The sequence below is a fragment of the Anguilla rostrata genome, chromosome 16 (genome assembly GCF_018555375.3).
Source record: "Anguilla rostrata isolate EN2019 chromosome 16, ASM1855537v3, whole genome shotgun sequence".
NCBI classification, from domain to species: Eukaryota; Metazoa; Chordata; class Actinopteri; order Anguilliformes; family Anguillidae; genus Anguilla; species Anguilla rostrata.
In genome coordinates, this window is record NC_057948.1 from 33,572,997 (window position 1) to 33,594,194 (window position 21,198).

Below are 21,198 nucleotides of genomic sequence, written 5' to 3' on the forward strand. Positions count from 1 at the left end.
AATGTTGTATTAACGGAAAAAAAATAATTTGTTTAAAAAGCCCATATTCGCAACTTATTCTTAGTTATTTTTTAAACTATAGTTTAAAATTCGGACCTCGATCTGTAAAATGTTTCAGATTTACCGAGATAGTTGTGAAATACATGGAAACAATATAGGATTACTGTCCCCGGAATGCTTAGTTACACTGACCACTTTCAGCCAGAAGATGGCAGTAGCGGTTTATTGATTACAAAAAATAATAAGGCGAGATGTATTGGGATTGGGACCAGATTGGGACGAGAGGACCACATTAGAATTTAAAGGTCTGGGTCATGAGTGATTGATTGATGACGATAGACCAAATTTTACGCAAAATGACACAAGCATATTACAACACAAATGAATTGAAACTAGTTGTAGTCAATCCTCAATGTTGCCCATTCAATGTTCATGACAAGTGCAATTTGACAAAACAAAATTTTCTTTGATTTTCCCAAAAACATTTCATATTTTGCATCCCGTTAGAGTTTAAAGACATCAGTACAAAGTGTTTCACCATCAGCACTTTATTCCCCAAATAAAAATTGACACTCAAGACAATTGACTGCACTGGCGTAGTTTGTGCCTCCTGACTGCAGTTTTTGCATCAGTGAAATACAGGAAGTAGTTAACATGTTTGCAGTGCTCCTCTCTTGAAGGGGTGTTTTCATAGAGGGACAATGCTGATTAAGGGAGGTTCCTGCAGGAAAAGCTCCTTTTTTCACGGAGTGACTCATTTCCGCAACCTGCTCTTCTTCAGAGAGACAACCAGGCCATCCTATGTCTTTATATTAGAGAAACACAACACTGCCTGCCTCGGTTCTTCTTAAAACTTTGCATAAATTCAGGCATTTAAGAGACACTCTTATCCAGAGTGACTCACATACGTGCTTACACACAGGTTCAGATAACACAGCGGACGGCAAGTCATTAGGTTCACAACTGATAGTAGCAGTTAATACATAACTGACTTAGTAGTTATAAATACATAAACCTACAACATAAAGTTAGGTGCCGTAATAGATGCATAATATTGGGAGTGGACCAACATCAAATGCACCCCCCCAATATTATCATGTTGTATTAGATGGTACTATTATTGTGTCCCCCACTCCCCAAAGTTGAAATGACATCTATGGACTTGGCTGGGGCTACTACAGCTTTGGCCTGTATGTCCTCTTAATTCACAGTGTAGATACTGATCCAAAATGAGTTAGAATTGAACTGGCTGAACACGATTCTCTGAACTGTTGTTATCAACCAGAGCTGCAGGGGACCTCATTACATTACATTACACTACAGGCATTTAGCAGACGCTCTTATCCAGATTGACGTACAACAAGTGCATCAGTTCAAAGTGCAGAGGTGCAGAAAAACACACTAGAGTGAAGTAAAGATTGTAGTGCCAGAAGTGACCACATAGATCAAGACTCCAACCCTGTAGGGTAACCTGTTCAGCAAATAAACAAAACAATCCTGCCAAGTACAAAACTAGCACTGAAATCACATTTGCCTAATCAGAATCAAACAAAACAATCCTGCCAAATACAAAACTAACGAGATCGCATTAGCCTAACTAGGTACACAGAGTAGAGCTAAACTAGAGGCTAGGGAGGGGTGGGGAGAGGTGCAGCCTGAAGAGATGAGTCTTTAGCCTGCTCTTGAAGGTAGTCAGATTCTCTGCTGTTCTGACCGCCACAGGAAGGTCATTCCACCAGCGAGGGGCCAGGACAGACAGCAGACGTGAACGGGAAGTACAGACGCGAAGAGGGGGAGGTGCCAAGCGTCCAGAGGTGGCAGAACGAAGAGGTCTGGCTGGTGTGTAGGGTCTGATGATCCTCTGGATGTGTCCTGGTGCTGACCCCTTAGCCTCCTGGTATGCAAGCACCAAAGTCTTAAATTTGATGCGAGCCATAACAGGCAGCCAGTGGAGGTCAGTGAGCAGGGGGGGTGACATGGGAATGTCTGGGGAGGTTGTAGACCAGACGAGCTGCAGCATTCTGGATGAGCTGCAGGGGTCTGATGGCGGATGCTGGCAGACCAGCCAGCAGGGAGTTGCAGTAGTCCAGGCGGGACAGGACCATCGCTTGAACCAGGAGCTGGGTTGCATAAGTGGTGAGGAAGGGACAGATTCTCCGGATGTTGTACAGGAAGAACCTGCACGTTCGACTCACCGCCGCGATGTTCTGGGAGAGGGACAGTCTGTTGTCCATCACCACTCCAAGGTTTTTGACAGTGGGTGATGATGACACCACGGCGACCCCTAGGGAAATAGAAAAGTCAAGGAGGTTAGAGGATGGAGCAGGAATGAAGATCATCTCTGTCTTACCTGGGTTCAGCTTAAGATGGTGGTTATCCATCCAGCTCTGGATGTCCCTCAGGCAAGCAGAGATGCAAGCGGAGACCTGTGTGTCAGAGGGGGGGAAGGAGAGAAAGAGTTGGGTGTCATCGGCATAACAATGATAAGACAAACCATGGGCAGAGATTACAGGACCAAGAGATTGGGTGTACAGGGAGAACAGGAGGGGACCAAGGACTGAGCCCTGGGGAACTCCTGTGGCAAGGGGGCGAGGTGCCGATACTGCACCGGCCCAGGCGACTTGGAAGGAGCGACCGGAGAGGTAGGACTCGATCCAGTCTAGTGCTGTGCCACAGATCCCCATAGCTGCCAGGGAGGACAGGAGGATGGGGTGGTCGACTGTGTCAAAGGCAGCAGAAAGGTCTAGGAGGATCAGGACGGACGAACGGGAGGCTGCTTGTGCGGCGTGAAGCGACTCACTGACCGAGAGGAGTGCGGTCTCTGTCGAGTGGCCAGGTCTGAAGCCGGACTGGTGGGGGTCTAGGAGGTTGTTCTGCAAGAGAAAAGAGGAGAGTTGGTTAGAAGCAGCTCGTTCAATTGTTTTGGATAAAAAAGGGAGAAGAGAAACAGGACGGTAGTTCTGGATGACGGAGGGATCCAGAGTGGGCTTCTTCAGCAGTGGGGTGACGTGGGCCAGCTTGAAGGAAGAGGGGAAACATCCAGAAGACAAGGAGGAGTTCACAAGGGAGGTGACAAACAGGAGGATGTCAGGTGTGATAGTCTGGAGGAGAGAGGAAGGGATAGGGTCAAGAGCACAGGTGGTAGGGCGGTGGGAGAGTAGGAGCTGGGAAACATCAGCGTCAGTGAGGGGAGAGAAAGTGGAGAAACAAGGGGAGGGAACAGAGAGGGGGGAGTGGGGAAGGGTGGCGGTGGACGTGAAGGAGCTGCAGATGTCTGCAATCTTCCGAATGAGCATCCTGCTTTAAATCAGGCAGGAAGCACTGGCCATCCTATTGCTGTGTCAGAGCTCGCCCTATCAGAGAGCCACCCCTCCCCCAGCACACAAGATGAGCTGGCCTCTCCTGACAGGAAATTAGACAGAGCTAAAGACGCAGACTGAAGACCGATCTTGTGAAGAGATCTTTCAGATTAGTCTTTAGTACTGTAAGAGGTGCACAGTCCATAACTACTTGGACAGTGACACAGTCTATGTTGTTGTTTTCAGCTCTGTACTCCAGCACATTGGTTCTGAAGTGAAACAACAAATACGGGGTTAATGCGCTTACTACTATATCTAGTAAACCGTGTAGAAACTATAGGCCTTTTTATATATAGTCCACCCCCCCCCTCCATTTTAAGGGTCCAAAAGTAATCAGACAAATTAATATAATCTTAAATAAAGTCATCATATTTAGAACTTAGTTGAAAATCCCTTTCATTCGATGACTGCCTGACCCATACACATCATCAGGCACTGAATATCTTCCCTGGTGATGCTCTGCCAGGTCTGTACTAACAGACAACGGAGTGCAAAGCCACAAAACCTTTTCCTTTTTAATATGGGCAGAGCACACTAAACGCTTGCTATGCATTGAGACCGAGAGGGCAGCGGCCGATTGGCTCGCCCTGCCATCTGAGACCGAAGGAGGGTAGGCCGCCTTCTGACTGGGCACGGTTGCTCTCATTTCTGAGACTGAGAGGGCAGCGGCCGGTTTCACTTGGACTGCGCGCCGTCCTCACTTCTACGAACTTCCTTTTCACTTCTACTGGCGACACTTTCCATGTAACCTCCCACCCTTGTCTGGGAGATCACATGCAAACCCATAAATTCCTAAATAGCCAAAACAGGATGTTACACCACTGCAGAACAATCTCTAAATGACCTACCGCTGAAAGTTTCCCATTTCCGGGTGCACACCAGGGATAATAAAGCAGGCACTATGACAGGAATGCCAGCTCTTTCTTTCCACATAGAAACCACAGAGGCCAATCACAGAGTATCAGAGAGGAGCTCCACCAATCACAGAGTGTGTTGGTAATGATTGGCAGAGGACTTTTTGTGATGGGTGGGACAGTGCGTTCTATTGGCAGAGTAGTGTGTGAGATGGGCGGGACACTTGTATGACGGGCAGGACAGTGTGTATAATGGGCGGGGCACTGTGTGTGATGGACAGGCCTTGAGGTTTTTGGCAGAACTCACCATACCCTGATCCTTTTACCTATCACCTCCAGCCACCTGGAGCCAGTTAGCCAATCAGAATCCAGTGAGATGGGCAACAGGAGTGGCCAGGAAGTCAGGATGGCATAGTGGCAGTTCCCCCCACCCTCGCCGCCAGCCAGCTTCATCTGCTGCCACTTCCTGTTCATCCAAAGCCTGGTCTGTACAGTCCACAGGAAAATACAGTGCAGACAGTGCCCATGTATTTTTAATTGGGGGCACCCCATCTCACCTACTGGGGGTGCATCAGCCAAAACCTTCTGCTGATTACTGACAATACAAAAAAAGAAACATCTATTTTTACCAATATTCAGAACCATTTGTTCTTTCATGTGACTATACATTCTTTGTTTAAAATTCTCAGGGACAGGGGAGCTCAATCAGATTTAACCCAGCATCTAAAGAGTTAAAACACCTCAGATGCATATTTCACCCAGGCCTGGGCAGAACATGTCCTCACACAGAGTGCCTGACTGGTGCCTTAGCATGATGTAGCATCTGAGAGCTTCCACGAGGCTGCTTTCATTCAGCACAACGTGCCTGACACTCGCTCCACTCACACGGGCCTGAGCTAAAGCAGATTCCCCTCAGTGTCAGACCCTAAGCATTTATCTCCTGGGTGTGTTCAGCTGCAGCCCCACCCTCTCTGCTCTGGGGAGTCCTGGAGCTCTGGCAAAAGATAACAATGGTTCCCTCTAACTGCTGAAATGGGGAGGGGGGGGGGTCAAGGTCAAGTGGAAGGACTGATACAGAATGACCGCAGTGTACAATAGTGGTTTGGAAACTGGGTTTGGAACTCATAGAAGCGGTTCTGTAGATTGAACGATTGATTGATTGAAAGTCTTTATTGATCATTTAAAATACACAAGGCCCCTCTGTCCAGAGATGCACCAAATGCTGAAAATCATCAAAAGGAAAAATAATTCCATAAAATAACAATATCGACAAATCCCTTTCATATCCACTTCTAAGCATCTAGGATACACAAAACCCCTATTGCTGATGTTAAAATCTATCGAACAAGTTCTCGTCGAGAGTCTGTGTCTGCAAACTGCACACAAAAGAAACACAAAGGAAAGGTAGCTAGCGAAGGAGGTGCTACCTTGAGATGCTCTTAAACTTTTAATTAATGGACGCTGCCGGATGTCTAGTCATGCAGGAGCTGGCATTCAGGGGACATGATGAAATAGAGAATTCTGCTAATGAGAGCGACCACATATAGACCTAGCAGATGCAATTTCACGGTATGACGCTTCACTAGCTGAGCATTTGCAAACATCAGCCGTGTTCACCGGCTCGTAACGATCCGGAATAATTTAATTTCTGCAGTAGCCACCGCTATAAAAAAAAAAATTGAAATCAAAGAAGAGGTAGATGCTGCTCCCTTCTTCTCCGGGCAGACTGATGAGATGTCTGACGTAAACTGTCAGTCACAGCTGCCTGTCAGGGTCTGGTGTGCAGGGGATCGGGGGACCCCACATCTAAGCAACTATCGGACAAAAATATTCCTGTTCTCCCCAGTTGCTCCCGCTGTACAGTCAATAAGTGAAGGTGGATGTGTATAGAAGCAGTTTGGCTTAGTCACCTTTCTCACAGGTACAATAACAGCAGATCACCTGGGATTTTAACCTACAACTGTAAAAGGACATGTCCCCCTTCTGGGTCATCTCCAAGGGAAGCCTTGAGGACAGAGGGGTAAAAATTCCGCTACAATATTAATAATATTAATACCATTTGCCATTGGCTTGGGGTCCTTGAACGTCATCTCTGTATTATTGTGCACAGACGTCCCAAAACAGGCCAGCACACGAGTGCCACTGTCTCTTTAAAAAGCCGTTTCCTTCAATTGTCAAGTGGTGAGCAGGAAAGAGGAAACGATACCCGAAACCGAGGGGGCGATCTATTTAAAAACACCGTGCAGCACTGCTGGTGTCGCTACCCCCCGCGCGGACAGGGCTCGAGCGAAGAAAGGACGCGCGCAGCAGATGGAGCCTCACCAATCGCGCCTGAATGAACCGTGTTATTGATAATCAATATCACGTCCGCTGCTGGATGATTGACACTTCGTACAGTAGCGCTGCAGACAAAACAACAGTATCCGGGGCCTGAATACCTCCAACAGACGGACTGGCAAGAATTTTCTGCGGACACTGAAAAAGGTTACACTATTGTGCATCATTCTGTGGCAGACGGTATAGGCAGTGTCTGCTTCTGCCAAATTATGCGTAACTGAAGGCAAACATCGCATCTAACGGGCCTTCATATTTAGATTACAGAGAAACAGGTGCAGTAGATCATTTTTCAAATAGAAAAAAAATATATATTTTAAAATTCATGAATGCTCTTAAATTTAGGAAGACATGCACTACCACTACGGAATTTGTATATCACGGCTTTTATAAAACGGGGCTTAGAGAGGACGGCAACCCCGTACACATCAAGAGTGGGATTCCTTAGAAGTGCTGGATGCCATCCGCTGTTGGTCAGAAAAGAGAAAATCCTGGAATGTCGTCAGCCATCGAGAGGAAGAGCCTGGAGACTGGCGAGTGAGTGATTAAAAGTATTATTTTTAAGGCGAACAGTTAGCCTATTATTAATATTTTGCGTGAAAGTGTATTTTATTCAAAGTCGATCGGTTCGCATAGGCACACGCTGTGTTGTCTCCTCTACGGTGCGTAGAACCAACCGAGTGCAGTTAACTCGTGAAGTTGGATAATATGTCTAAAATTGCGGAAGAGTGTGTCCAGTGATGAAGCGCATAGGTAGGCGCCTCAGGGAGTCTCTCGCTCAAGAATACTCGGCTACCGAAATGAACCATGTCAGTTAAAATATGTTGTACAATTTCAATTTGGTTATGACACAACATAAATGTAATTTTTCTATAATTCATTTATAGGAATGCAATGTACAGTCAATGTGGCCTATAGAGGATAACTGATACAGCAGCCTAGTGTGTGACGAAACTGCGCATTAAAATAGTTTGTCGTACTTTAATTTGAACTTTAACTGTTGCCGCTAACGGTTAGCTGATATAACACCGTTTTATTAATTGTAAGTAAATGCCGACTTTCCTGCCATTATTGATTTTTCTCCAATGGTTTTGCCAATGTAACAATTCTTATGGCGCCCTCTTGTGGCGTGTTGGCGTACGTGCCCGGCAAACTCACCACTGCGATTCGCAGAGCGCCGAAGTCCCTGGTTAATCTGGCTGCGGCGTGTTTGTACAGGGAGCCTGTGGACGAGGTTCTGCAGATGCCGCCCTCCTTGCTGACCTGCGGCGGCTGCCAGCAGAGCATCGGCGATCGCTTCTTCCTCAAGGCCATCGAGCAGTACTGGCACGAGGACTGCCTGAGTTGCGATCTGTGCGGCTGCCGGTTGGGGGAAGTGGGCCGCCGGCTGTACTACAAACTGGGCCGGAAGTTGTGCCGCCGGGACTACCTCAGGTAGGCTAGCGCCGTGGCTCCCACCTTCTGAACCCACGTTCCCGCTTCCTGTTCAATTCGGACTAAAAAAATCAAAACAATGCAATGGCTACATCCTACAACCTTGGTACAACAATAGATTAACAAATGATCCACGCTTATTTAAAGTGGTATCCCTCATACAAGTTCAAATGTCATTATAATGTTTCTTTTTAAAGTGTACATATTTTACAGTTGGATTTACATTATTACTAGTGTTAATTTGCCTGGTATGATTTTCTATGGAGAAAGTGCAGCCTATAATATACGCAGCTTTCTTTGCTGTTTATCTCATAACTCGCTTGACCTGGTTCTGTAATAAACACCCCGCCCCCGCCCCCCCCGGTTCTCCAGGCTCTTCGGCCAGGACGGGCTCTGTGCGTCCTGCGAGCGGCGGATCCGGGCGTTCGAGATGACGATGCGCGTGCGGGACAAGGTGTACCACCTGGAGTGCTTCAAGTGCGCCGCGTGCCAGAAGCACTTCTGCGTGGGCGACCGCTACCTGCTGGTCAACTCGGACATCGTGTGCGAGCAGGACATCTTCGAGTGGACCAAGCTCAACAGCGCCGCGTAGCCGCCCCCCGGACCGCGCCCCTGAGGGGGTGGGGCTCGAACCCGGGCCCGGGAACATGGGAGTCAGTGCTGGACTCATATTTTATACGAAGACATACTTTTTTTGTAAATCCATTAATATGTAATTTTATATTCACAGACGTACGCACGCAATAAGACATTTTCCTGAATTCAGATTTTTTGGTTGAATGTACCGTCTCATTTAAATATTGTAAGTGCGGTTATTCAACTACAATAATCGGAAAGGCATATAGTATTGCTATTAACAGGATTTGAGCTAAAATAGTATATTAGGTTCAAATATAAAAATCAGCTATTATAAAAAAACCTACTTGCACATCTGAACGGCTCACAGGCTGGCATATTGAATATGTTCAGTAACGATAAGTCTCCATATCTGATACATGAACTCAGTGATGTTCCATTGATGAGTTATTTTAAAGTACAATCTTGAGAATTATTTGCTTAAAAAAAACAAAATGTCATTCAGTTGTAACTGAAATCTGTAATGTGGGGCGTGGGGGGGTCACATGGATACAGGGCTGGGGCAGCGCTCTGTCTGGTTGCTGTTAGGATTGGCTGTGACTGTTAATTTGCCTGTGCCAAACCGGGTCAGATGCGTGTTTGAAATGGAGGACATACTTAAAGTATTCCTTAGATGGTGATACATTTTGAAAACACATTCAAAGATCCCTGGACATTTTTCATGAATCATGTTACTAACCAAGGACTGGAGAATTTTGTTCTGAATATTGATATTTCAAAGCTTTCTTTTAAATAATATGCAGTATTTTTACTGGTGTCTAAATGGAGAAAGTATTTCAAAGAAGACCCAGTTCTGAACCTGTGCACAGGCTAAGGTAACTGTAGACCACTGGAATGTTTAAATAATACAAAAATGTGTCACTTCTAGAAAAGGAGTTATTTGTCTATAAACAAGACACTGAATAAAGAGAGAATTCAATACAATTTGAATTTGAGCCAATTCTGTTTATGCAATGTCACTATACCGACACAAGAGGGCGCCAAAGGATTGTATCTTTAAAAATCTTTGCAAGCATCTTTGGACTTAAGCCTCTGTTTAGTGCAAAGCAAAACATTTAAACTGCAAGCACAAACCCCTAAGACTATGCAAATCACTGACTTGTTCTTTAGTGTTATTCTGTGGGCCACAGTGTGCCAGAGAGGCTTGATGTACATGTCACATGATCAGACTGTGAGGTCATAGTGAGGGCATGATTGGCAGGTGACTGGCATGGATATCTTCCATTTGGCCCACCTCCTCTCCCTGTGATTGAACCTGAGTCTTTGTCAGCCCAATAGCACAGAACCCACCCCCCACCCCTCCCTTCTGAACCTACGCCAGAAGCCATGGAAACGGACAGAGGGAATTATGGGATTAATCAGCACTGTGTCCGAAAAGCTGTTTTCTTAATGCTACACAGGTGAGCTGGGAGACGGAGGTGCTGAAGGGACACAGACACTGAAAATGCCACTGGATGGATCCCTAACAGACACACTTCTAATTAAGAACAGGCCTCACGTGAGACACAGAGCTCCACCCACACTGCCCCAGCCAATCGCAGGCTGTGTCACTTTACATACTGCTGAACTGAGTCAGTTACACTGAGAGATTTCACAACCTGTCTTATCGCATTTTCAGGACACAGATCCATTTATACAGCTTGTAAAAATGCAGCAAAATGCAAAAGTATGCACTTATCAGCTTTGGTCATGGAATCAAACTCAACCTCTGGGCTAATCGGCTCCAACCCTTATGCACTGTTGTAGGGTGTGGATAACCCTTATGCATTGTGATGATAAAAGCATCCGCTAAATAAATATAATGTCAATAAAATTTTACAAGACACCATAAATCTGACTGGCTTGTCAGAGTCAGACTGATAACCACCATCATCTCTCACCTTCCACTACGAAGACACTGCCAGCTGACAAGGTGGAAACACATGTCCAATCACAGCGTTGGACTGGTGTAAACTGATCCCCCAGAATTCTTGCTGCGCAGGGATCACCTGGGCCCTGATCGCAGTCCAGTCAGACGCGAGTGCTGAGTTCAGCGTCCAATCAGAGTGCTCACTGCTGAGACTCTCATGCCCTTGGAGAGCCACAGGGTGCCTGGTTTCTGTTCTCACCTTAAAACTGCCAACCAGTTCAGACTCAGAATGCCAGGTAATACCAGGTGAGTTCTGTGTGCAATCAACTGCTTTAACTGATCCATTAAACGCTGAGTGACAGCCGTCAGCAGTCTCGTTATTCCCACTTCAAACAGCAGATGGCGATAATATCTCTTAAATCAACCACAAGTGGCACAAGGGGGTCATAACAGGGGTAAGAGGGTAAAATAATGGGGCAAAAGACACAGTAAACTTTAACAGAGAATAAAATTAAGAAAACATAATAAAGAAGAAAATAAATATTAAATATTTACATAAAAACTGCCATGATGGAAAACAATTAAAAATGAGGGATAACAGGAGCAGTTTAAGATGCATTTGAGAAACTTTCCTTTTGTGGAATTCAAAGATTTGGTTCAAAATGCTGGAACTGTGGTCTGTGCATGTTCCAAACAACCAAATGCCATGATCCTAAGCCTGAGTTTCATTTTCTCTGTATTATATCTGTTGTCTTGTGTGTTTATGCTTATGCATTGTGTGCAGCCTCTTGGCCAGGACACCCTGGCAAGGGAGATAATAATCGCCACAGGGCTTTCCTGCGAAAATAAAACAATATAAAAACATATAAAAACCTCCAGAGTTCTGGTGGCTCCACCAGATCTCTCAGGCAGGAAAATATTTTGCAATCTGGCAAATTTCAGGAAATGGACCCTGTGCTTTGTCACCGTGCAGAGCATTGAGCCGAAATGGGAAGATGCCGCATCCCCCCCCCCCCCCGCAAAAAAAAGAAAACAAAAAAACAATTCTCTTAAAAGATTTTATAAGGAGACTATTGTCAAACCAGTGCGAGAGTCTGCAAAACCAGCCGTGGAGACCCAAAGGCTCGGCCGGTGCTTGATTTTCACCTTCATCAACAACCGGATTCAGACGCGAGTGAGCATGTGCAGCATGTGTCAGTTAGCCGTGCAATCAACCGCTTTAACTGATCGACGAGCAGCCCATGCGCACCAGGGATACGGGCTCCTGTACCGGTGCAGGAACCTGAATAAAAAAAACACCTGATTCAGCAAATCTAAGCTCTTCACTGAAGACCAGTCAGGTGTTCTGGGCTCGAACACAAGCCTGCAGTCACACTGGCCCTTCTTGGATAAGGCTCCACATAATTGTGAATCCCACAAAGCAGTGAGGTCATCACTCTTGTCTGCTCTGCCCCCCCCCCCCCCCAGGGGTGGAATGAGCTCCCAGAAGAGCAGAGCTTTCGACTAACTTCTGACATGGGCTAGACCTCCTCTTGTCACTCTTTCTCCATTCCCTGACTTCTTTACTCTCCCTCCCCTCTTACTCCCCTCCCTCACTTTCTCTCTTCTCCCTCTTTCTCCCCTTCGCTCCCTCTATCACTCTATTCTAGAAGAGGTAAAGCCTGGTGGTCTGTGACTGTCTGACGGAAACACAGATAGGCCAGAAAGCACGGTCTGAGACTACTAACAACACAATTGTGGACAAATTCTCTCCACCACTGAGGAACCTGCATTCGTAATTCATGAGCTGCACTCGCCAAGCAGAAAACCCCAAAATCTCAGTTAATAGTGCGCTAATCGCTGTAATTAGAGTCATTTCAGGGGCCCAGACCCACGCATGGGCATGCAGGCACAGCTCCGGACGGAGGACTCTAGCTTTTGCGATAGAAGAGGGTCTGATTTTGGGGTGTTGGTGGGTCTGGTTTTGGCAGAAAGGTGAGTCTGGATTTGGGGTGTAGATGGGTCTGATTTTGTGGCGTAGACGGGTCTGATTTTGGGGATTTTGTGAGTCTGGTTCTGGGGTGTAGGTGCGAATAGATTTGGGGGGTAGGATCACGGCTTGTTTGTTACGTGCTTGAAACAGGGGTCCAAGATGAGGTACACCAGGCTTAAGGGCTTCAAGCTAGAACAAGCTGGAGTCCTGCCCCCCAAAAAATCCAATCAGAACACAGAGCCCTGCCCATCTGATAGGTGGGAGACATCACCACGGTAACATCTAGCTCCACCTGACTGTGCTGAGACTGGCCCCTGAATGCACCCAGCTATTTCCTGCCCGGGGGGGTGGAGGGTGGAGCATCGGGGTGGGGGGTGGGGGGGGGAGGGGTCCCGTCACGGTAACATATATTAACCATGAATAAAAACAACCCGAAATAAAGTCTCAAAACAGGCGTCTAGACTTGCCCCAGCCTCACCGTCCCGAACAGGCAAAGTCCCCCCCGCCCAGCAGAGGAAGAGAAAGGGATAAACAGGGCTGACAGGGCAGGAAGTCTGACCTTTGACCCCTGGGGGTTCCTACCCCTGAGCTGTGTGACTGAAGGTTGTTTGGAGCTGTGACTACTTACGCTCATAAGCCATTACCGCCACAGCCGCGGGGGGCTGGGGGGGGGGTGCAGGGGGTGCAGGGGGCTGGGGGGGGGGTGTTGGGGTTTGGGGTGGGGGGGGCAGGTTGCTGACCCGGGGCAGTCACCATAAAGAACCGGCACGCGCTGATCTTATCTCACCCCTGAAATCTGAACTTGGATCAAAACCGGTCCGGGGAGCCAGGGGCATTGTGGGTACTCCAGAGGGAACACACACTCTCCGCTGCCCCGGGACAGGAGGGGTACGGGGGCGGGGGGGCGGGGGGGGGGGGTTCACCGGAGCCAAACAGATTTGGAGCAGAGCCTTCAGAGTCACCTGTAAGTCACAGTCTCGGTTCTGATTGCTGTGAAGCTCCAACTCCTTCATGGTATGGATGCTATTAGTGCACCGATATGTCAAACCTCCTTATAATCTGAAGCACAATGCACTCAAAAAAGGTCTCACGCAAATGTGATGTTAAAGTATGCTCGTGTGTGTGTGTGTGTGTGTGTGTGCATGTGCATGTGCGTTCGTATGTGTGGGAGAGAGAGAGACAGAGCAAGAGAGAGAGAGTGCATGTGAGTGTGTGTGTTTGAGAGAGAGAGAGAGAGGGAGTGTGTGTCGTCTACAGGTGGACAAGATAGATGAAATCAACGATGCACCGCGGTCATCAAAAATACATCTGTTTCAATCACATCAATAGTTCTTACATGTGTTTTTAGGCCATAACTCACGCCGCGCTCTGCGAATCAGCTCCATGTGTACCGCAGACCTTTCATTCCTGCAGCGGCTGATCTGGGATCAGGGCACAGGGGCTGGTCACTACAGGGAGCAAAGGACCCTGGGAGTTACCACTGGATACAGTATACTGGACCCTGGGTGTCAACGCTGGATTTCACTGGACCCTGGGTGTTAAAACTAGATTTCACTGGATCCAAGGATTTGCCACTGGATTTCAGTAGAACCTGGGAGTTCACTACCTGTGAATTTCAACAATGGTCCGCAAACAAAGTGTGCTGCGCCCAGAAACCATTCTAAGAATGCTCTGTCGCACAGCCTCCATTTCCAAAGAGAACTCCCTTACAGACAGTGATTAAATAAGACCCCTGAAAACACCAAATCCCTCTGAATAACTCACACCCCCGAATAACACCAAATCCCTCTGATTAGCTCAGACCCCTGAATAACTCACACCCCTTAATAAATCAGACCCCTGAATAACTCATACCCCTGAATAACTCACACCCCTGAATAACTCAGACCCCTTGTCTCAGCTTGCCTTGCATCGTGGGTCAGTGTTTGTGTTTCATCCTAGCGGAGGTTTTTATTTTTTGGGCGCTCTCACCGTCACAGAGGCCGAAATCCACTCGGATCCGAGAACCAAAACAAGACGTGATCGGCAGATAACACAGGCAGACATTTCTGCAAAACAAGCTAAAACAGAAACACGCTCCCCCTGGTTCCTTTGTGCCCTCTGACGCCACAGACCTCTGGATTCAGCACAGCAAAAATCCGTTAAAAACCTGTGGCAGACATGTAACAGAATACAGAGGGGAGAAATGTAGAAAGAAGAAAATTTTCAACTTTGGGTCTATCAAATGTTATCAATAAAAGGGTGATAACACTGAAGCCCAACCTGGATTCCGTAAGCATTTGTTTTAAATTATGAATTAAGTGTTTGTTTTTGTTCATCACACATTAAATTGCGGTCGCAATGGAGGGGAAAAAAGTGAAGGAAAATAAGAGGCTGAGGAGTTAAGAACAAATGTTGACAGAAAAAGGTGGGAAAACCTTGTTTTTCTGTCTCCTTGCAGTACTATAGTAACATACAAACTGTAGTAACATACAGACCACACATTTCAAACTGGAGTTAGGAATTTTAAAAGCTCTAGCTTTGATTTGAGAAATTCAACTTGGAAGTCAAGATAGTTAACAATTAGCCAAAAAAAAACCCCACATCAGCCTCATAGACTGGTAACATCACAATGTTCCGCTTGGATATTTGTGATTAATAACACCTTATCACTGAATAAGCCATTCCAGTATGAGGAAATAATAAAGCCAGGACATATACCCTCAGTTAAGGGAAATAAAAGTTCAGCCCATGAGGGGTCCCAGTGAAAGCGTGCAAGCAGTAAAGACGGGGGACAGACCAGCATCTCATCGGCCCGGATTTCTCACCTGCTGGGCGGAGGATCGTGGAAACTGATGACCTGTTACTCCATCTGAGAGAGGATTCAGGCCAGCAACATCTGGAGAACAAAGACAAGGTAAAAAGAGAGAGAGAGAGAGAACATGTGTGTGTGTGTGAGAGAGAGAAAGAGAAAGAGGAAGAAAGAGGGCACGGAAGAACGAATAACTATAATATAAAGCTGTTGTCATTCTGACTGATTGTTACGCTTTGGCAATATGCATTTTAAAATGTCATGCCAATTAAGCATTTTGAGTCTGAATTTGAGAATAATATCCAGAGGGGTTGTACGAATCTTTGCGAGCAATAAAAATTAAATGCCTGGTGAGAGGTGTGGCGCAGTCTGAAGCCGAGTCTCGAGCCATACGTGAGTCACCTCATGGAGAGGTTCATCCCCCGCCATTGCACCTTATGAGCTGCGGTCCCATTTCTAGGATTACCCTCTCTCTGCTTTCTACCTGTCTGAACAAAGCACAAAATATTTAAAACAAAATGAATCACTTAATTTCACAAGCAGACTGGAGGCTGTAAACTCCGGGTATTGACAGGCTGAGTTTATGCAAAACAGCGCCACCTGACTTTCAGGACCGGAATCATCGATTGGGCTGCTCGTAACGAGGCCCCCGGCCTGGATTCCATCTCCCCCACTCCTCCTGCTCCCTGCTGTCAAAACCTGCAAAGCCTCCTCTGACGCTTTCTGCTACACACTACACGCTACACAGTACACACTACACGCTACACAGTACACACTACATGCAGCACACTGCACACTACATGCTACACAGTACATACTACATGCTACACACCGCACACTACACGCTACACACTGCACACTACACAGTACACACTACATGCTACACACCGCACACTACACGCTACACAGTACACACTACATGCTGCACACTGCACACTACATGCTACACAGTACACACTACATGCTGCACACTGAACACTACACGCTACACACCGCACACTACATGCTGCACACTACACGCTACACACTACACACTACACGCTACACACCGCACACTACACGCTACACACCACACACTACACGCTACACAGTACACACTACACGCTGCACACTACATGCTACACACTGCACACTACACACATGCTTACACACGAGTGGACTACACAGGTATACAGGCGCTCAATGGGGCTTCAGTCAGGACAGCAGCCTTTGCAGTGAAACAAAAGGGTCTAATAGTGTTTAATTACACTAAACAGGTAGACGCAGTCCAGTGAAAGAGCACTCCTGTGTGTGTGTGTGTGTTTCGCAGTATAAGTATATACTCTGTAGGAGTGAGTCCGATTGTTAGGCCTGTAAAAATAGTCAAATACATTATTTTGTTTCGCTGTAAATTGTGCTCTCCTGCTGTTGTTTTCCAGGAATAGAAAGAGAGGAAGACTCCACACCACCATAAAGCGTCTTTCACGGCCATAAAGTCCTGCACAGAAACCCTAAACCCCCACAGCAGACCCCTCGACAGCCCTCCCAGCCCAGAACTCCCCTCTTCACAATAATGTGATGCCGTAATGAAACTCCTAAAAACCTCCTGAAGACAAATGAGTTCTCCTCCCACGCAGTCTATTACTGAAGTGCCATTGATAGCTGCGGTTCTACAGTCAAAAAAAAAGAAAAACCCTCCCCTACATGCACTGCTCTCTTCGGTGACGTCCTCTTCTAAAAAGAAAAGAACATACATGCGCATGTGCACACGCACACACAACCACAAAAACCCACATTTACACAAAAACACAAGTACACACCAACGACATGCACGCACGTGCGCGCGCACAGCACGCACACACACACACACAACAAGTACATGAAAACACACCAAAACCACAGACGCACCTACACAGGTATGCTCACACTGACACCTGAGTGATGGGCCCTTCTGAAGCCCTTCTGTGGCAGAGACCATGTACTGGGCGTGTCCTCTGGGGCCCCGGTGGTGTCTCTGCCGTGGTGCATTCTGGGTAAGAGAGCTCTGGCGTCTGTCACGCTTACCTCAGAGAGAGGCTGCAATAACAGAGCCCTGAGCTCAGAGAGCCAGGGTCTGGCTTTTCAGAGCAACACCACCGTTCCCCTCTCCTCCCTCCCCAGGGAAGATTAAGGGGAAGGGGGGGGGGTCCTGTCTGTCATTTTCGGGCCGTGCAGATCTGGGACAGCGATAGGCATTCTACTGGGCTCTGCAGCCGAACTGGGGTCAGTGTGAAGACGGGGTGAGAGTGTGTGTGTGTGTGTGTGCGTGTGTGTGTGTGTGTGTGTGTGTGTGTGTGTGTGTGTTTGTGTGTGTGTGTAGTGTTGTGTGTGTGTGTGTGGGTGTGTGTGTGTGTGTGTTTTGTGCAGTTTGTGTGTACACAGCATGTGTCTGTGTGGTGTATGTACACTCCGTGTGTGTGTGCGTGGGTGTGTGTGTGTGTGTGGTGTGTCAAGGTTTTGTGTTACATTGCCATGATCTATTGTGGTGTTGTGGTTTTTCACAATCCTTCGTGATCCTCCACTGGCTGTGTGAGTGGCGGTATGTGTGTAGGTACGTGGGACCAGGTGTGGATGTGACACAGGTGTACATGTGGTGTGTGCATTGCTGTGTACACACGCATGACTCATTGCGAGATGTACACTCCATGTGTGTGTGTGTGTGCATGGGTGTGTGCAGTTTGTGTGTACACTGCATGTGTCTCTGTGTGGTGTGTGTGTGTGTGTGTGTGTCTGTGTGTGGGTGTGTGCCTGGGTGTCCAAAGGAATTTTTTCTTTTTTTTACCTGCCACAGAACTAAATATGACTTAGGATTTTGGCATTTACACCTTCAAAACAATCCTCTCAGTACACCTGAGCTGTGCTCTCAAAGAGCTGGCAGCGGGCATTCCGGGCCGGAGCAATGACTGGAAGGGCTTACCTGGAGGACACAGGAAACAAACACGGAGAGGACACACTCAGGTGTACATGATGGTGTGTGGGGCCTATATACTATATACTATTTCCACGGCACACATGAACTACACACATGCACAGCTGAGAAAGAGCACCTCCAGAAATCTTGCAAGGTTTCATCCGAACTCAGTCGGTGTTCCAACTTGTGAAGTTTCCTGTGAGCTCGATGTCCATGGCACAGTAAGGGGGGGGGAGGCTCATTGGCCCAGAGAGTGCTTCAGCTTTCAATCACCACAATAGACGGGCATTTAACCTGTGAACCCACAATCAGGCAACCCACAGCCGCCCTCCGAGCGCGTGGTTAGTGTTCTGGGTTAGTGAACTGAGCAGCTGGCAGGTACAGGTGGAATCCGGTTCAGGGGAGTGAGAGAAAGAAAGAAAGAAAGAAAGAAAGAGAGAGAAAGGAGATAGAGAAGAAAAAGAAGGATGGAACGGGAGACAGAGAGAGCAACAGGGTGACAGAAAGAGACAGAGAGAAAGAGAGAGAGAGACAGAGAGAGCAGCAGGGGGAAAGGAAGAGAGAGAGAAAAAGAAGAGAGAGAGAAGACAGGGAGAGGGTTGGGAGAGGGAGAGATTTCTTTATTTTTAACAAACCTTTATTGTTCAATTCCACGCCGGCAGTAGGTTAACCTCAATTAGATCTCAGCCTTTTTTCCCTTTAATGTCACAAGAAAAGAAATTCACGAGCATTGCATGAAAAAAATTTAAATTAAATTTTTTTTAAAGGCCGTTAAAAATGCAATTGCACGTCATCACCGACCTGACAACAACCCCCCCTCCCCACACACACACACTATGTTTCCCTACCATATGATTGATTAAAATCTGACATGCAAATTCAATTGTTGTCTCTGTAAGAGAGAGAGAGAGGGTGACAGAGAGAAAGAGAGGAAGAGTTAAAGAAGGAGAGGGAGACAGAGAGAGGGGGGGAGAAAGAGGATGAGTCACAGATTCTCCCAACAGTACTAGAAAAATTAATTTTCTCCTGGGGTTGGTGGTGGTGAGGGGGGGGGGATGTGGTGTTCTGAGCATTATGGCGACTGTTTGAAGTTTCTTTGGGACACCACACTCTCCCGCATTTTCCCATGCATGCAAAATACCCATCCCTCTCACCCTTACCCCCCCCCCCCAATCACCCACCCCCACTCCCCTCCCCACAACAACCATTCCTCTTCCTTATTTAACTTTTTTTAATGTGACTGTAATCAAACCACAACAACATTTCTGAGGTCCAGGCCTTCATCCCCTCCAAATCCCACCAGAGAAAAAAAAAACCTCCCAAAAAAAAAACCTGAGTAGCTTTTTTTGGGACTTCCGGTCCCACCGCCCCGTCCCGACTGCGAAGCCTCCCCGGTGTTCGGCACAGAGCGATGTTCCCCTCGCTGAGCTTCCCAAAGCCGCCTCACCTGGAAGCAATCTGGAGCACAGTCCAAGAGGCTCGGAGTTAAAAAGAGACACCCCCCCCTCCACCCGCCTCCACCCACCCCCCTCTCAACAGTGGGACGGCACTGGTAGCCTGTGTGAGGCTAGAAACGGCTCCTCTGTGATCTTATAAAACAAAGAGAGAGAGAGAGAGAGAGAGAGAGAGAGACAGACAGACAGACAAAGACAGAGAGAGAAAGAGAGAGGCAGACAGACAGACAGACATACAGAGAAAGAGAGAGAGAGAGAGAAAGAGAAACAGATAGACAGACCCGAAAAAGAAGAGGAAGAGACAAATAGAGACAGACAGATAGAGAGGGAAAGAGAGAGAGACGGGGGGGCGGGGGGGGTACATATCGTCCTATCAAACATAGTTAAGCGGATGGCTCTGTAACAGAACTCAGACTCTTACTCTTTTCCTGGGAGAGACACAGATTCAGCCCTGCTGGGGGAACCCTTGCGATTAGACACAGCCCAAGGCCCCGCCTTCCCCACACCCCTCTTCTTCATTGATGAAACAAGGAGCGAACCACTGATAATGTTTTTTTTCCAGACCCATTAAGCATTATATGAGATCATCACCATCGTTACTGACAGCTGTACGATTCCCTCGGGTACCTACATAAGAACACATAATGAGGAGAACAGGCCATGCAGCCCATCTAGAACATAAGAACACATAATGAGGAGAACAGGCCATTCAGCCCATCTAGAACATAAGAATGACATAATGAGGAGAACAGGCCATTCAGCCCATCTAGAACATAAGAACACACAATGAGGAGAACAGGCAATTCAGCCCATCTAGAACATAAGAACACATAATGAGGAGAACAGGCCATTCTGCCCATCTAGAACATAAGAACACATAATGAGGAGAACAGGCCATTCAGCCCATCTAGAACATAAGAATGACATAATGAGGAGAACAGGACATTCAGCCCATCTAGAACATAAGAATGACATAATGAGGAGAACAGGACATTCAGCCCATCTAGAACATAAGAACACATAATGAGGAGAACAGGCCATTCAGCCCATCTAGAACATAAGAACACATAATGAGGAGAACAGGCCATTCAGCCCATCTAGAACATAAGAACACATAATGAGGAGAACAGGCCATTCAGCCCATCTGGAACATAAGAACACATAATGAGGAGAACAAGCCATTCAGCCCATCTGGAACATAAGAACACATAATGAGGAGAACAAGCCATTCAGCCCATCTAGAACATAAGAACACATAATGAGGAGAACAGGCCATTCAGCCCATCTGGAACATAAGAACACACAATGAGGAGAATAGGCCATTCAGCCATCTAGAACATAAGACACATAATGAAGAGACACAGGCCATTCAGCCCATCTAGAACATAAGATACATAATGAGGAGAATAGGCTTCAGCCCATTAGAACTAAGAACACATAATGGGAGAACAGGCCATTCAGCCCATCTAGAACATAAGATGACATAATGAGGAGAATAGGCCATTCAGCCCATCTAGAACATAAGAACACATAATGAGGAGAACAGGCCATTCAGCCCATCTGGAACATAAGAACACATAATGAGG

The 21,198-nt window shown here is 47.0% G+C and overlaps 1 protein-coding gene and 1 long non-coding RNA gene across 2 annotated transcripts; one reads left to right on the forward strand and one right to left on the reverse strand.

The window, feature by feature from the left end:
- Positions 1–532: 532 nt before the first annotated feature.
- On the reverse strand, positions 533–14,601 carry LOC135242561 (uncharacterized). Its single transcript, XR_010326378.1, has 2 exons — positions 13,775–14,601; positions 533–2,873 (listed from the first exon to the last, which is right to left on the reverse strand). It is a non-coding gene; the product is annotated as an uncharacterized LOC135242561 (long non-coding RNA).
- lmo2 (LIM domain only 2 (rhombotin-like 1)) lies at positions 6,422–9,541 on the forward strand. The gene is made up of 3 exons (XM_064312893.1): positions 6,422–7,084; positions 7,766–7,981; positions 8,354–9,541. Exons 1-3 carry the CDS (start codon positions 7,005–7,007, stop codon positions 8,571–8,573), a joined length of 516 nt encoding a protein of 171 aa, XP_064168963.1. The 5' UTR covers positions 6,422–7,004; the 3' UTR covers positions 8,574–9,541.
- Positions 14,602–21,198: the final 6,597 nt, after the last annotated feature.

Bases quoted from the DNA above. Each gene is read 5' to 3' on its own strand.
- lmo2 (XM_064312893.1), top strand. From the start codon at position 7,005: ATGCCATCCGCTGTTGGTCAGAAAAGAGAAAATCCTGGAATGTCGTCA. The intron at 7,085-7,765 runs GTGAGTGATTAA...GTGTTTGTACAG, and splicing joins AAGAGCCTGGAGACTGGCGA to GGAGCCTGTGGACGAGGTTC. The intron at 7,982-8,353 runs GTAGGCTAGCGC...CCGGTTCTCCAG, and splicing joins TGCCGCCGGGACTACCTCAG to GCTCTTCGGCCAGGACGGGC.